Source organism: Camelus bactrianus, chromosome 17, assembly GCF_048773025.1.
Source record: "Camelus bactrianus isolate YW-2024 breed Bactrian camel chromosome 17, ASM4877302v1, whole genome shotgun sequence".
NCBI lineage: Eukaryota > Metazoa > Chordata > Mammalia > Artiodactyla > Camelidae > Camelus > Camelus bactrianus.
The window spans coordinates 19,865,367-19,881,981 of NC_133555.1; the positions used below are offsets into that span (position 1 = coordinate 19,865,367).

The following is a 16,615-nucleotide window of genomic DNA, read 5'->3' on the forward strand; positions in this document are numbered from 1 at the left end:
TTGAGGTTATGCAGAGCAAAAGGACACCTGGCTGAGGCAGTACGTGGAGAAAGAAATCCTTCCATCAGTTTGCCTCCTGCCCAGTCGTGGTCCTGACATGTGACTGCATCTTCCTATAGGGGCTGCTCTTTCTGATGATCACAAAGGTTCCGTACGGAACCATGATCACCCTGACTGCTGGGGCCCATGGGGTGTGTATGAGCAGCAGAGGGCTGCTTTCACTGTCTCCTTTATATACTTTTAGTATAGTTTGCATTATTTTTGAAGAAGCAAATATTATGTTTGTAACTGAAAAGGAAGTATAAATTGAAATAAAGATACTATAATCCAAGAGACAGAAGTATCCAAACATATGAAGCATCAGACATACCATAAAAAGAATCCTTCTTTGGCAACCAAACTTGGTTTTCCACCAGTGCAATCTGAGAAGAATCAGTGTAGTAATATGTATGTACTGTTAATGTCTCAAATTAAAATAACAGCTGCTTCCCTGGAGTTTTTCTTAAGTGTCAGGGTTTCTCAAGAATGAAGAAAAGAAGATTAAAGTGGGAAGCTTCCTTGAGGCAAACCGAATACCTGTCACTTGAACAAGTTAACAGGATCAATTAAGGAGGTGAAAATGGGCACGGTGCACCATGAGAGCAGAACTCTCAAACCTCACGGGGTTTAAAGAGCCCAAAAATGAAGCTGTTTGATTTGTGTAGCAACTTTGTATAGATCTCCAAGTGGAAACTGGCTCCATTTAATGCTGACTTAATTTGACTTTCCCACTAATGTGGTAGGTGATGGTTGCTGAAGCCTTGGACATTTCCAGGGAAACCTATTTGGCCATTCTGATGGACCGGTCCTGCAATGGCCCCGTGCTTGTGGGCAGCCCGCAGGGGGGCGTCGACATTGAAGAGGTGGCAGCTTCGAATCCAGAACTTATTTTTAAGGTATGTTTAGATTTCTCGCTATGCTGTGTTCACTGATTGTTGCTGTACAAGCTATTAAAGATTTAATATGGAGGCTGAACCTGGTAGCAGCACGTGTGTCTCTGGGATTTAAGGCATGAAGATACTGAGTCCTTTTTCTTACTGGGTATCCCATTGAAGGTTGGGTAGAACCAAAGTATGTACTTTTCAAGGCCTTTTTCTTTGCTTTTTCTCTCCCTTTATTCTTTCCTCTTTCCTGGCTTTTCTTCCTCCCTGGTTTCTTTCCACCCAGCCTGCCTCAAGAATTAACCAATGAGAGAGGGCTGTGATATTTCCATTTATTCTTTGTTAACTCTACTGCACTTAACAGTACATATGATCGAGAAATTCTCTCCTAGAAAGTCAGGTGTGAATTGAGACTGTCTTGGTGTCTTTCAATACTGTTGATGTAAAGTAGCAGCCTTCCAAGGCCCAGCGTCTATCAGTTTGTTTCATTCCTTTAAATCTGAGTTCTTAGGGTCAAAAAAAATCACATAAAAAATTTCTGGTGGAAACATTCATTATTTCTTTTAGAAAGTGATTTTATTTCCCTCCAAAAAGCAAGAATTTTATTTCTTGAACCTCTTCACTCACATAAGGAACTAATACTTTGGAGATAGGCTTTAAAATATTTTCACTAATGTTGCATATTTAACTACACTACCTTGGAAGTTAAATTGAGACTTTACATGCTGGCTTACCAATAATACCTAGACATTTTTGAAATTAACAGGATTTAAAATAAGCCATTCCAGTTTTTAAAAGAATACATGAAATGGTATATATGAACAGTGCTCAGTATCTTGGAGTGAATGACCCTTTGTAGAGCTAGGGTATTAATAATTATCATCGTCAATAGATTGTTTAAATCATAAGGTAATATTTAACCTATATATGACAAGCTCTAAACTTAATAGCAATATTAGGCAGGAAAAACTTACTTTGGAAGCCTTCCAAAAATGTCATAAAAATTAACTGACTAAATATTCATCATTGCCATCTGTATAGTAATTAAAAGTGAAAACTGGCATCCGATTGTCTTGTCAGCATGCCACCCTGAAGAATTATATGGTTTTTGGAAAGGCTGTTTTATAGATGGTCTGCTAATTAAAATATACCCTATAGGCAACTGCAGTGGCGCAGCTCACAGATCTCTGGAAAGGTGCCATACTTGAATTACTCATTTGCAAATAAATACTAAGCATTTTATTTTGAGGTTGTAAATCTTCTCATTTGACTCTGTGAATTTTGCTCATTTGATTCATTTTTTACTAGGAGCAGATCGACATTATTGAAGGGATAAAGGAGAGCCAAGCTCAGCGGATGGCGGAAAATCTAGGCTTCCTTGGGCCTTTGAAAAACCAGGTACCTGAGCAGTTGGATGCCAGAGTGTCTGACTTGTTTCAGAAAACATTTGGGAACTTACTTAATTGCCTTTAATGTTTGTAACTACCAGGAAATAGGATAATTTATTGTTGCCTATTTTTTTCCTCCAGTTGTTTATGATGAAAAGTATTTCCCTGGTGTTCCAGAGAGGATAGTTTATGGCATGTGTGTTTATATATATATTGGTGTGTATGTGTGAGAGTGTGTATTGCATTCAGACACATACACTTTGCTATGTACGTTGGTCTGTTTATTTTTTCTGCAGCATTGCAGCTCCAGTACATAAATTATAAGAAGCAAGTAGTTGTTAGAAGCACAGGCTGTAGAGTCAGGCAAGCCTGAGTTTGAGTCCTGTACTGCTACCTAGTACGTGTGTGATTCAGACCATCTGAACGTCAGTTTCATTGTCTGTAAAACGGAGGTGATGAAACCGCAACTGAGAGGGTTGTTAGGAGGACTGAGTACACGGATGTGTGAAAGTGTGTGTTCAGTACTCTGGAAAGGTCAGTTATTATGGTTATTAATAATATACATTGCTTAACTAATTGATATTCTTTCATAGCTCATGGGCATTTGAGGTGAATATTAATGGCCCAGAGGTGTTATTTCACTGAAAATAGCTTAAAGCATGCCAATTTAGTAATTATATCCCTTGATTTCAAAGACAGAAAAAATGAGCTATCAAGGGAGAGAGTCTGTCTTGAGCATCACACTCTTGCACTGCCCTTGGTCCTTTCCATGGAGTCTGATTGCATGTCTACATAGGCGGGCTTCCTCTTCTCACAGTTAAATCAGAAGAACTTACTGGCTACTTTTTTTTCCTCCTCCGTTATTGAGAGAAACAACCTCAGTAACTCCAGATTGTGTGTGTGTGTGTTAATGTGTGCATGTGTGTGTGTACTGTCCCAGGGTTGTAGAATGGTTATAGAGAGTTCCCTTTAATTTAGTTGGGCAGCATTCTTCCAGTAAAACAGTAGATTGTGCACTCTTTTTTCCTCTGCTTTTACTTTTTCTTTTGATTGATTCTATCTCTAGAAGGTTGAGGGTCATAATAAGGCAAATCATAGAAGGGTGAGGCAGAGTAAGACTTAAAAAAATATTTGTTTAAATTAAGAAAGAACAGCACTTAATTGAAGATGGGGGAAAAGTCTCCCTTTGAAAGCAGAAGGTTCAAGATGGTCGTAGAGAACAGGATCATCTGGGGCTAAACCTCAGCAGGAGACAGAAAGAGCCAAGATTCATTGGACAATTAGAGGAATTAATCGTCATTTCTGAGACTGGCAAAGAGCTGAAGCTGAAAGGGGGATTCTGGAGTATCCCTGGGTAAGGGCTGCAGTGGTTGGTTCCACTTCCAGAGAATGAGGCCACTAAGTACATCAGCTGGTCACTTGACATTTATTAAGTGGCTTCTTGTATAGGGTGGTGGTCTCAGGTAGCCAGTCTCCATATAGTCACTCTGTTTTAGCTACGCTAGCCTACAGTCAGCTCCAGAATGTGCTCACTAACCCTTTTTACATTCTCCACATCCCTTTGCACATCTGTATTTCTCTCAGACATGTGCAGTCACCTTTGCTGGATCTTAATCTGCACCACGTCAGGGTCTTGGTCGATCTTGCTCACTTCTGTTGTTGCCAACAAACTGCTTGGTGCGTATATTAGATGCCCAAGAAGCATCTGTTGTATGCGTGGATAAGTGAAATATCACATCTAGAATGTCTATTTGGAAGAGATTCCTAGCGGGTCAGGAATGAGTAGCTGTAAGTGGCAGAGAATAAAACTGGAGTGGGCAAAATCTGCCGACCACATGGTTTAAAAGCTCAGGAGGTAAACATGACAGAGAGTTCTAGAGAAGACAATAATAGTATTATGTACATCATAAGATTCCCCCCTGGAACATAATGTAAGAGACAATTAAGAGTTATTTATAGCTCTTAAATGGTTGAATCATGCTTTCCCAGTACCCCAAACACTCTAGGTTTTAAGTCAGTTACCTCTGAAAGGAAGAAGAACATGCACATTCTCAGGGGGTCATTAGTAGCTATATTGTCACTATATTTTTAACTTAACATAGCAAGGAAAGTAAAGTGTTTTAATACCTTTTTTTTTCTTTTTTCATTGTGATCTACATGGGCAGATCACATGTAAAAGCTTTAAATCTTTGTTTGATGAGCAAAATTGGACCAAGCTCCTTTGGGCACTGCTCACTCTGCTGAACCTTGGGGAACAGAGGTGATGAGAAATGACCATTGTTCCCTAGGGGCTCACAGGGCAGTGGTCAGCCTGCTGACAGTGAGCACAGGAAGAGGGGGTGTGAAGGAGAGAGAGAGGGTGATCTCAGCTGTAGTTGTGTCGGAATGTGTTCATCTGGGGGCACCCAATGATACCAGTGCAGTAGAACGTGGACTGCATGGCACAGGAGCACGGGGCAGACTGTGCTGGCGCTGCAGATTTGGAAACTCCTGCCTTACAATGCTTCCTCCAGTCATGCGGGTCAGTGAAATAGTACAGAAAGCCGGTGTTCTGTGAGCAGAAGAGGCACCAGAGAAAAGACATTTCTTTAAAGGGTCAGCAATTAGTGATCCTTTGGTAAAGAACTGATATCTCACAGGCTCCTGTATTCAATGTGACTGTGAAAGTTCCTTAATTTTCATCTCAGATGTGGTTTAGGCCTTTGGAGGCGCCTCACTTATTGCTGAACAACATGTAAAATGATTTTCTTAGAAAATTATTAATATCTTTCCTGTGACTCATGCCTGTTGTCTCTAAAGTGTGATGTATTAATATTAGATTTAACAGAAAATAAACATCACCTTGCATAAAAACCTACCAAGGATGTATTCTTGGTGAAAATAACTTTTCAGCAAGAATTGGCTGAAAAGACTTAAGCCATGGAAAGCCGAATATAAGTACAATCCACAAGTTCCTCAAGCATATCTTAATTGTCATCTATAGTATTAATTTCTGAAAACATAGGCACCATGAATTGTCAGCATGTGGCTCTAGGATTTAAGCTGATCAAAGTATCCCATAAGCCAAATTAATACAAGATCACTGACCCTTCTGGGTGTGGTTTGCACCTCTGGCTAGCTTTAAGAGCTGTATATAAATATTGATGACATTAGTTTCTGGAATGCAGGAAAAGTTTTTCAAAATTTTTTCACCTCTTAAAACATTTTTGAAGACATTGATAAATATGTCAGGGTTTCATGCATGTTGCCCCAAGGATATTTGATTTCAGGCATTTAATTTTTTTAATTGTTTCACAGATAACTTTAAAGTAAATTAATTGTGGCCAAAAGGGAAGAAATTTCCTGTACAGCATGGGTTACCAACTGAGGAAGTAGGTGGTACTAGCAAACTGGTTGACTGCATGTTAACCAGCAAAATGTTTTCTTTGACTTGTGTTTAATCAATTTTTAAAATTTGGACACATTTCGAAAACAGGGGAACCAACCTCAGCTTGCCACAGGCCCTGCCATTTCCTATCATTACACCTGGGCAGACTGACACGTTTTGCCTGGATAGACTTTATAGTCATTTGGTGTATTGCCTCTGGAATAAGGCACGTTCTGTCTCCAAGCTAGGCTGGTTCTCTCTTGTAGATTTTACAACATAGATTTATAACATATATCCCTTGTAGATCTTACAGCACAGATCTAGTTCTGTTCCAAAAAATGTTTATAGTCCATCTTTGCACAATAATAAACAATTACAGTAATGAATGGCCCCCAAATGCTGTGTTAATGTGTAGTTACAATGGCAGTAACATGAGAAAATTCAAGCTTCATGCTAAGCTGGGTTAATATAGGCTTAAGAAGTTTTGAAGTGACCCAGGTGTCCATAGATGAATGAATACACCGAATGTGGTGTATATATACAGGGGATGGTTGTTCCGCCTTGAAAAAGAGGGAGATCCTGACATGGGCTGCAATGTAGGTGAGCCTTGAGGGCATTGTGCTAAATGAAATTAGCCAGTCACAAAAAGACAAATACGTGACATTCTGTTTTTATGAGTTATCTAGAGTCATCAAATTCACAGTGCTGGAAAGCAGACTGTTGTTACAGACTGGGGGAGGGGAGGGTGGGGAGTTGTTGAATGGGTATAGAGTTTCAGTTTTCAGGAGGAATAGTTCTGGAGCCTGGTTGTACAGCATTGTGAATATCCTTGACACTGCTGAACTATACACCTTAAAATGCTTGAGATTGTGAAATTTATGTTATGCGTATTTTAAAAAAAGTTTTAAGGTAGCTGGGATAAGATCTTATATGTGTATGTACCCAGAAGTTATTTCTATTATATGGTTTTTCCTTATTGTTAAATTAATTATTTCAGCCAGTATTTATTGAGTGTTGACTCTACAGAGGTTGTGTAAGGATGGTGAATGCTATGGTGTCCAGGGTAGGCAGTGTGCCTCTCAATGCAGTTCACATTACAAGCTCGTATTAATAACCTGGAAAATCCCTAAAAACACACACCAAAAAATGCAAGAATGAATCACTTATCTGCTTTACAGCATAACTCAAAGAAAATCCATTTGGATAAAAAAGTAAATATTAAATAAAGGAAATCTTAAAAGAGTTTTTGGAAAAAAATAATGGTAGAATTGTTTTAACACTCTCATAGTGGGCCTTAAAAATCTGACAGAAAGCCAGAAGCCGTAAAAGAAAAGAATGACATTATTAGTATCAAATTTTGATTTGGCAGAAGGAACAAAAACATGCGGAAAAGATAAATGCTAAGGGAGAATAATGTTTACAATTTCTATCAGATAAAGAACTAAATTCCTGCATGTAAAAATGCCTCACATAAATTACTGTGAGGAAGACTAAAATCTCAACAGAACAAATGGGCAAAATTCACAGCAAAGGAAATATAGGTGTCTCTTAATGTCATAAAATAATGCTCAAATTCATTCATAAGAATGATTCAAATTAAAGCCATATATGAGACACCCATTTTTACCTAGCATTTGGTAAAGATTCAGATAGCTGATGATTGTGAGTAGAAGAACGGTCTATGATGCTGGTTTGTAGGAGGGGATGTTAGTGAAATCTTCTACTAGGAACAATTTAAGATAATCTTTTATTATTTAAAATGGCCACCCCCTTTTTGCTCCACTCCAGGTAATTTATTCTACAGATGTTTAGTCACATATATGATATATGTACAGAGATAAGTAAGGCAACATTTGAAGTAATGTCAAATTACTGGAAGCCATATGGCCATTATTTAAGAGACGGGTTAAATAAATTATGATACATCCATACAATAAGATATTATGCAGCCAAAAAATAATAAGATTGCTTTCTTTGTATTGCTGATGAAGGCTCTTTGAAATCTATTAAGTAAAGAAACAAGGCATAGAACCAAGTTTTTTTAAAAAAGATGAATGAAAAATGTACATATGTACATATGTAGAGCTATATCTCTCAGTGAAGCATCAATCAATCAAGTGGGTGCTGCAGGAAGACAGATAGGGAGCTTTGTGGCTGGAGAGTCTGGTGAAGGTTCTGAGGGGGACCTTTGTGTACCTTGGGAATTTTGTATCATACATACATGTATTATCTAGCCAGAAGAAAAATTAATGTTGAAAAATACTCAGTCTTACTCATTATGTATATTTGTTTATGTCCACAGAGTTTCAAATTAGGATTTAAGAAAATTTACACGTATGCATAAGATAAATTAAGGTAGCACAAATTATGTACATCTCCAAGAGTTCTTCAGTCAGTACTGGAACAAAGAAATCACTCTCAGTATTTACCACAGTGAGACTTTATTCTAGGGAATGGGTTACGTGGGTGCTACAAGAGATGAGTTTTACAGTGGACAGAGACAGTACAGAGCTAAACAGCAACAGAAAATTGTTGCTACCTGTGTGCTCAATGAACAAAGTGAGGCAGTGGTGTTACTGGACTTCGGGTTACAGAAGTTGAGCTCCTGGTGGGAGCTAAAGGCAGAGGAGCAGATGCTGCCCCAGGCAGAAAAAGAAGGGTGGAAATATTTGGTATTTCCCCTTCCACCCACCTTCCTTCTCCCTCTGCTGCTTCACATTGGCTGAACTGAGCTTAAAGCCAGGTGGCCCAGGAGCCTTGGAAACTCAGTGTACAAGTGTCAGCTCCCCTGATAAACAGAGTAGAGATGGGGAAAAGCCAGAAATGGACCCGAGGCTGAATAATGCAGGACAGAAACAGTGAGCAAAAAGGTGGCAAGCGGAAAACCATGGCTGGGAAATAAGATGGAGCCAAGCACAAGACTGAAAGCCAACATTCTGCTTTGATTTGCACATTTCAGTCTTGCTTTGCTGCATCACAGGCTGGGTTCACTGCAGGTGCAAGCTTTCCAGGGCGGTGTCACACCTCATTCGTGATGTCTTCCTTTAGCTCCAAGCTCACACAATGCCAGCCTGCTGTGACATGGGCAATTAATAAATGTTGGTTGAAAAGAATGAATGAGTGAGTGAATTACAAGCAGAGTGAGAAAAATGAAGTCAGGGGTACAGCACCAGGGAAACTGTTGGATATTCTTGCTCTTTGTGCTTTATGCCTTTGGGACAAACTGTTTTCAGTTTAAACTGTGCTATTCTGTAACTGTGCTGTGTAGGACTTTAATCCTCCTGTTTTGCAACAATTTCTATTAGACATTCAGTAATTGTTGTTTCACAGATTATAGGTTTGGATTGATGAATATAATAACAGTTTTATTCCAGTATAATAAGGAAAACCTAGTCATTATAAACTCTCAAAATCATTTTTACCTTTTATTTAAATGAAGCTTGTTTGTATTAATGATTAGAGCTCATATTGCGGTATAGCTTAGCTAATAGGGACATGATAATTTTCAAAAAGATTAACAACATGTTTAGGCTGTACTGAAATATTTTGTTTTCTTGATAATGGTCTTTTCTGGTGTCTGGAAGAAAGTTGAGCAATTCTTTCTAATGAATAGCAGTTGAAATTAAAATAATTACGCTTTTCTGTTTTTCCCTTCAGAAAACCTAACTGAAAATAAAGACATAACTTGCTGTTTTTAAGGTTTCATTAATCCAGCAAAATGAATTTTTGTTTGTTTGTTTGTTTGTTTTTACTGCTTTCATGTAATTTCATTTCACTTGATCACATTTAGGCTGCAGATCAAATTAAGAAGCTGTATAATCTCTTCCTGAAAATTGATGCTACTCAGGTGGAAGTGAATCCCTTTGGTGAAACTCCAGAAGGACAAGGTAAAAAAAAAAAGAGAGAGAGAGAGAACAAATGAATGTGATTATTTATGCAAACTCTAAATTGTACAAAAGACTGTAACAGCAGCTTTGCATTACTTTCTTTCAGTAATAGTTTCAAATGCTCAGGTGATGCAGTTGAACATTACAGCACTTGAGTTTGTTTGTAGCCAAATGCCAAGCCTGAGAGGAAAGTAGTTCTTGTTTTATTTAGAAACATCCATCCATCGTCACCTCCTACTTTTCAGGCCCCTTACTGCTGCTACAGTGGTGAAAATTTAGGTGGGAACAGGAGCCACAGCCCTTGAGTGTAATGAATGCACCTGTTTTTATGGAGCTGGAGCTGTTGGAAGCGTTTCAGTTTGCCCAAGTCTGTACACAGGTTCACCCCATGTCTCCTGCTTGAATGATGTCATCATAGTGAAGCCCCTAATGCCCTGCTGTCAGACTCCTTCCCGTTACTTGGTTTAGCAGCTTTCCCTTCAGATTGGAGAAGGGGATGTTTTTGTGGGGAAGGTTTTTTTCTACCCATCAGATAACTTTTAGAGTATAAATAACTCTCTTATATCTCAGCACCTACCACCCTTGCACTGTGTCTTGAATACAGCAAGTATTCTGTAAGTTCTTATTAATTTGAAAGCAAAAGCCTGAGAATATACGTGGGTTTGGGGTGAGGGGTGGGCTATCAAGGGGACAGGAAGAGTGATACCAGAATGTAAATTCCGTGAACCTTGTCTTTTTTAGTATGTTTCCACTCCAGTGTCTTGCTGCTTAGCATGTTGTGGGCAGCCAAGAAATAAGGATTTTCTTAAATACCCATTAAGTTCAAATACAAATATGTTATGGACCAGCATGGATGGTACAGTGTTTTCTCCTTAGCATATATCAAAGACTGTATAGTCAGACTCAGAAAACCTAAAATATTATGTGCCTGGAACCCAGAGATGCCTGGGATTGCCATGTTCCAGCCAAACACCTGGGCTAAGCCTCAGGTTTTTCCTGTTTGTTTTTGTTTTTAAATCCAAGAGTGGTAAAAATGATACCTATGTTGTAGAGTGGCTGTCAGAATGAGGTGACTAGTGTATGTGTGAGCATCCATTGTCTGATACAAAATAAGCTAGTCCCTGACCCTCATAAAGTGTAGTTGTTCTTCTCAAATAGTATTAAAGTAGTCTAGGAAAAGTGTAGATTTTATATTTTTGTCTGTTTGTTTTTTTTATTTTGTTTGTTTTTAAAATTTTTCGGATTGGGACAGGCAATGAACTCATGTTTAGGAAGCCATTGAAATTAACAGACTTCATGGTTTACACAAGTGATCACTGGATAAAATTCTGTGATTTGTCATTTATAAGCAAGCTACGTTTATTCTTAAATATTTTAAAAATTGCATTTGTCTGTAAAATCATCAGTATTTGGTAGAGAGGGGAAGAAAACTTTCTTGAACTCATACATCAGGCACTGTGATAAATTTTGTATGTCTTCTTTTTTTATTGTTTATCATACATTATAATAACATGGTATCCCCATTTTATAGAAGATTGCAAAATGAATGTGCCTCCCCTACGGGCAGCTAGTTACTGGAGCTGGGATTCAGACCCTTGTCTCTTGGACAATTTGCTTTCTTGAAATTTGCTTTCATCAGAGTGATCTAGAAGTAGTCTCCAGTTTGAGAATATCAGTCAAAATTTTTGCTTCATTGAGTGGCTGATAATTAAATCCAAGAGAGGAAGTTCAGTATAAGTTCTTAAAGGTGTCATGTATTGGTTTTCAAACTAATATGCACAAGAATCTGGATTATTTCATATTAATAAAAGAATGGAAATTCAGCCATGGAGTGGGATATAAATGACATTTTCACTGAACTTTTAGGGAAGTTACCAGTCACAGATTGGTCCAGCAGCAGGAAACAGGGGTGTGAGAATCTTTACAAGTGTCTGTAAAACTTCGTGAAATCTAAAATTTTCTTCTTAATTATTAAGAGAAAGAAAAATTATTGAACCTTTTTGAAAGAATCATTATAAAATACATTCCATGTATACAGTTCATTAAAACATGTCTTATGTGATTTTTTAAGAGCAGAATTATCTTTAGCTATTAATTTGCTCATTGTACCATAGAAGTTCAGCTGTTGAATTATAATCACTATTAAATGAGTATGTTGGTTTATAACTCTAATGAGCATTAGTCAAATTAAACCCAATTAGAAAATGTTGATTAATGACTAAATTGTCATAGTCCCCTAAAGCAATCCTTTAGTTAGGAGCTGTAACAGCAGTCATTTCCATCCTAGCAGTACTGATAATACTTACAATCAGAATATTTAAAATTGTTTCATTTAGATCAGTAATAGCAAAACATATAACCTTTTCCATTTAAATTTTGTAGGGGAGGATATAGCTTGAGTGGTAGAGCACATGCTTAGCATGCATGAGGTCCTGGATTCATACCCCAGTACCTCCTCTAAAAATAAGCCTAATTACCTCCCCCCTAAATAAAATAATTAAGTAATATAATAATAAATAAATGAAATGTTAAAAAATAATAAGGTCATTAAAACTTTGATTTACAATTACTCTTTTAATTCAGAAGTTTAAGAATCTTGGCATCACACCATACTTTTTCCATTAAAAAGTTTTACTTTGAACTTACTCTAAATTCAACTTCTTGGTAAAAGAATTTCTTCAGTTTTCCGTTGCTTGATGAGGAACATTTTTTTTAAATCCAGGTGGCTTGTCATATATTTGCATAATAGATGACATATGGTCGAGTGAGTTACATTGGCCTTGATAACATCTATGCTTCTAGGTCACCCATGGAGAATTTTTGGCATGGAGAAAGAACTGGACTCTAAGAACTGTTTTTTTTTTTTCCCAATGTGATTAATAATCTGATTCAAAGAATATAAGTTGGCACAACTGACTGTAATGTAGTTTAGTGACTTTTAGTTGGGATTATAATGGTTGTTAGCAGCAGCCTAGTTTTTGTTTAAAAGCCCCCTGGAAACAGGGGCACTTATTTTACTTGCATTTCAGGGAAATTTAAGGAGTGGACTGGCTTAAGTCATGAAGGGAATCAGGGATTCTCTGATCTTCCTGCCCTGCTTGCCTCTAACAGCATCTTTGTCAACTAGCTTCTCTGGACCTGTCAGCAAAGATGGCTCCCCATTCTCATCATTCTCCTCCAGCAGCCAAAAACAGTCCTTTCAGATGATGCTGATTGGCACTGCTTGGGTCACATGTCTGCATGTAGACCACTCACAGAGCTGGAACCACATGGTGCGGGAGGAAGGCAGTTTCTCAATGGAAAAAGGGACACTGAGTCAAAACATGGCTTCTAGAATGGTCTAACTTTTATTGAAATGAAAGTAAATCATTAAGTAGTCAGAGAGAAATGAAATATTTTCCTTGCTTGTCCAATTACAGTGCCAGATTTAATGCATTAAGCCTGTAAACGAGTAAGAAACAAAGTGGTTTTTTTCAATCATTTACCCATTCATTCATTCATTTATTTATTTTGTATACCACTGTGAGATTTTTGTCCTATTTCATTTTGTCCTACTTTTAGCCAGATCTGCCTGCACACAGACTCCTCCCTTTGGTGTCTTTAAAACAGTTTTTCATTGGGGAGGGTGGGCATTTTGTCTTTCAGGGTCTGTTTGGCAATATCTAGACAGACTTCTTTTTTTTAACTAAGATATAATCGATATATAATGGTATATTAATTTCAGATATATAACAGTGATTTTATCTATATCTATGTCTATATCCATGTAGTGAAGTGATCACCATGATGAATCTAGTTAACATCCATTGTTGTCACAACTTGGGGTGCAGAATGCTACTTGCTTCTAGTGGGTAGAGGCCAGGGATGCTGCTAAACATCCTATAGTGCACAGTGCAGCTCCCCTCATAAGAAATGATCTCACCCAACACATCAGTCATTCTGAGATTAAGAATTCCTGCTCTAAGACATCTTTATCAGTTGGAGCCCAAATCCATTCACCAAGCTAAAAGAATAAAACCCGATTTAAAACCGTGACTTTCTGGCCAAGATTCTATGAGAATTAAGGCTGGGTGATCTAAAGTTAACTGGCACATCAAATTCCTTTTTTTCCTTTCAGATTGATTTCCCTAAATAACCACCCTGTTGCTCTATGTTAGCAAGTGCCCATGTTGTTGGTGGGTGTTTCTCTGTTTCTCTCTTTATACACAAAGCTCTATTTTCAAGAACATTCTCAGTTCTCTACCTTCCCCCGAAGCTCCCTCCCGCCTAGTATCTATTTTCTCTTTTCAGAGCAGCTAAAGGAAAGTTCTCAAAAGTAGGCAACTCTTGGAGCATCAACATTTAACGGAAAGTGGGACTAACTTGGAAGTATCAGCATTTTAAAGGCCATCTTGGTGAAGTGCATTTCAGTAGCATGTTACGGTTATTTATCAGAAATCAAATTCAATACATTGCTTAAAGACAGATTATTTTTCAAACTAATTATGACAATCTTATTTCCTGCTGCTTTTATGTTTCATTTATGTGTGAGTCTCCCTTCTGAAATGTATTTTCTTTTTAATTCTGCGGCACATTTCTTCTGTTAAAACTCTAGGGTCAAAGGCTGCTAATTGTCAGTCATGTTCTTCATCGAGGTTGTTGAATTAGCAGTTCACAGGATCTCACACCATTAAACAAAATGACAAAAATACCCTATGAATATAAGTACCTCAGCTTTCTTTGATATTTGTTCAGAAGGAAAATTCATTTGTATAATCTATCAAGCATATAACAATGTGCTTTTGATGGTGAAAATTGTTTTATAAATATTAATAGGTGTGTTTTTTCACCCACTTTGTATACAGAGTGGCCTTTGTTCAAGTTGAGTTTTCTATAGAATTGATGTTTCATTAATGTGACATTGAAAGTCTTAATATCTGAACCAAGCTCAGTACCTCCAAAAATACATTTTACCATAGTTTGTTGTTTTATTAAGTGAAGAAGCCAAGGTTTGAGCAAGCAAGTTTATTTTGTTGCCTTACTGTTGACATAGACAATCCATTTTTAACCCACCAGTTCTGAAAGTATACTTGGAAGGATTTTACAGGGGGAAATTAGCATAGAAAAGTCAGTCAGTATTCAGGGATTAATCTGCTCCTTTTATACAAGCTGCAAGTTTTTTTTTTTTAATGTTGTTTGATAATACTTCTTTGTTTTCATGCTAAGTAGGTTGCACTTTTCTAAGTTTCTCCTTCACTGGTACAAATATGACACCTGTGACTATTTCATCAGTTGTTCAGGCAGGACACAAATGTGATGAGAACTGTGACTTTGCAGCGGTTAGTAACCTTTTTCTGTAAAGGGCCAGTTAGTAAATATTTTGGGGTTTGGGGGCCATGTAGTCTCTCTTGCACCCACTCATCTCTGCTTTTGTTTTGGGATAGCATCCATAAAAGCATGTAAACGAATGGTTGTGGCTGAATTCCAATAAAACCTTATTTACAGAAACAGGTAGTGAGCTGGCCTGAGTGCTCTACTCTGCCACCCCCTGACCTAGATTTTTACTTGGGGCTCTTTTATCCCAAGTTTTAGCCACCACAGCCTTGTGCAAAGGTGTGGTATGATTCAGGGGTCGCCAAGCCATCTCTTTCATCAACATCCTGCAGGCAAAGTCTCCTTCCCTGTGAATTATGAAGCCTGAAATGCCAGCCATTAAAATTCTTCCTGTGGGAAAATTCTGATGTGTTCAGAAGATGGTTATTTTTATTGAAAACCATAGGTAGCCTGTACATGGATAAACTCCACTAGGCATAAGTTTAGATTTAATCTGAACAGCAGTCTAGGATTGTCAGGGAGCGGGACAAAGTACAGGTCATATTCTGTGATAAGAAGAGAGGAGAATCCTATAGCCTAGCCTGCAGCAGTGTGGAGGCCTAAGAAGGCACTGTGCACGTGGAGGATGGAGGTGGTAGTGATAACCACAGTAAAATATGGCTGAGTCATAATGACCAGTGGGTGCCAGCTGTCAGTGAGTCTAAGTGATTTGCGTACCATCTCTCCTTCCATCAACACGGTGCAGTAGAAAATACTCTGGTCCCCATCTGATAGACAGAGCCACTGGTCTTGATGGCTCCCTGGTTAAGAAGTATGAGAGCTGTAATTTGTAACCAGGTGTTTTTGATGCCAGAGTCTACATCAGGTGGTCAAGTTCAAGGGAAAACTTTCAGATGGTATAACATTATAAACTGAAATTGTAAGGCGGGAAAGCACTTTGTATGTTTGGGACCACTTTTGAAATATTTAGTATGCATAATAAATATGTGTCTAAGAGAGTCCTTGTCCTTCATTAAAGTGCTTTATCCCCCCTTGACCTTCACCCTCCCCAAAAAAGATTTTAGGCATTAAGGGTGGCAATTCAGTTTTGGATGTCTTTCTTTGCTCATAAGTTGCCTTACTTACTTCCTATTTATGCAGTGCTTTTAACTTCTCAGAGCACTTGGACATATATACATGACCCTAATTAGGTTGTTTAATTTTCTCTACAGTGGGAGAACAGTTGGTAAGGGGCCACTGTAGCTACACTTTTATCCCACAGATAATGATACCTGTAGATAAACCTTTTATTTTACCTCACAGTCGTCATCTTTAAGCCCTGGGTTAACTCTGAAGTTCTCTCAAGATGGTCCCTAAGTACTGAACTCGTTTCTGTGCTTGATATGTATCATACTACAGGAAAAAGAGTCTTTTGAAAATCTGACTTTGCAGGCATTTAGCTTGGGACTGCCTTCTGAACTTTGCATACATGTCTGTTAATTATGCTCTCTCTCAGGTAGCTTGTAATTGTAATCTTTGTGAGGGGCAAAGATCAGCCTGGACCTATACTGATTTACTGGTTTATTGATCTTCACCAAGAATTCTTTTATTTGAAACTCTTCACTTAGGAAGTCAATTTGGTAGCATTTGCCCATTCATTCTGAACATGTTGGTTACAAGTAATCTTACCAATGAGTAATGGAGGAGCTAAAATCACTAATAAACTAATTAAAATATATTTATAAACCCAGTGGACAGCCA

General features: G+C 38.0%; 1 protein-coding gene across 6 annotated transcripts in view; it reads left to right on the plus strand.

Moving 5' to 3' along the window:
• SUCLG2 (succinate-CoA ligase GDP-forming subunit beta) overlaps positions 1-16,615 on the plus strand; it is a 243,497-nt gene that overhangs the window by 122,082 nt on the left and 104,800 nt on the right. For all 6 annotated transcript variants that reach the window (XR_012499892.1, XM_074344498.1, XM_074344499.1 and 3 more), the window contains 3 exons: positions 783-935; positions 2,229-2,318; positions 9,466-9,562. Coding sequence is in view for 5 of the 6 variants with exons in the window: in XM_074344498.1 (XP_074200599.1) it covers positions 783-935; positions 2,229-2,318; positions 9,466-9,562 (340 nt within the window). In the remaining variant the exon portion in view is untranslated. The remainder of the gene's footprint in view (positions 1-782; positions 936-2,228; positions 2,319-9,465; positions 9,563-16,615) is intronic.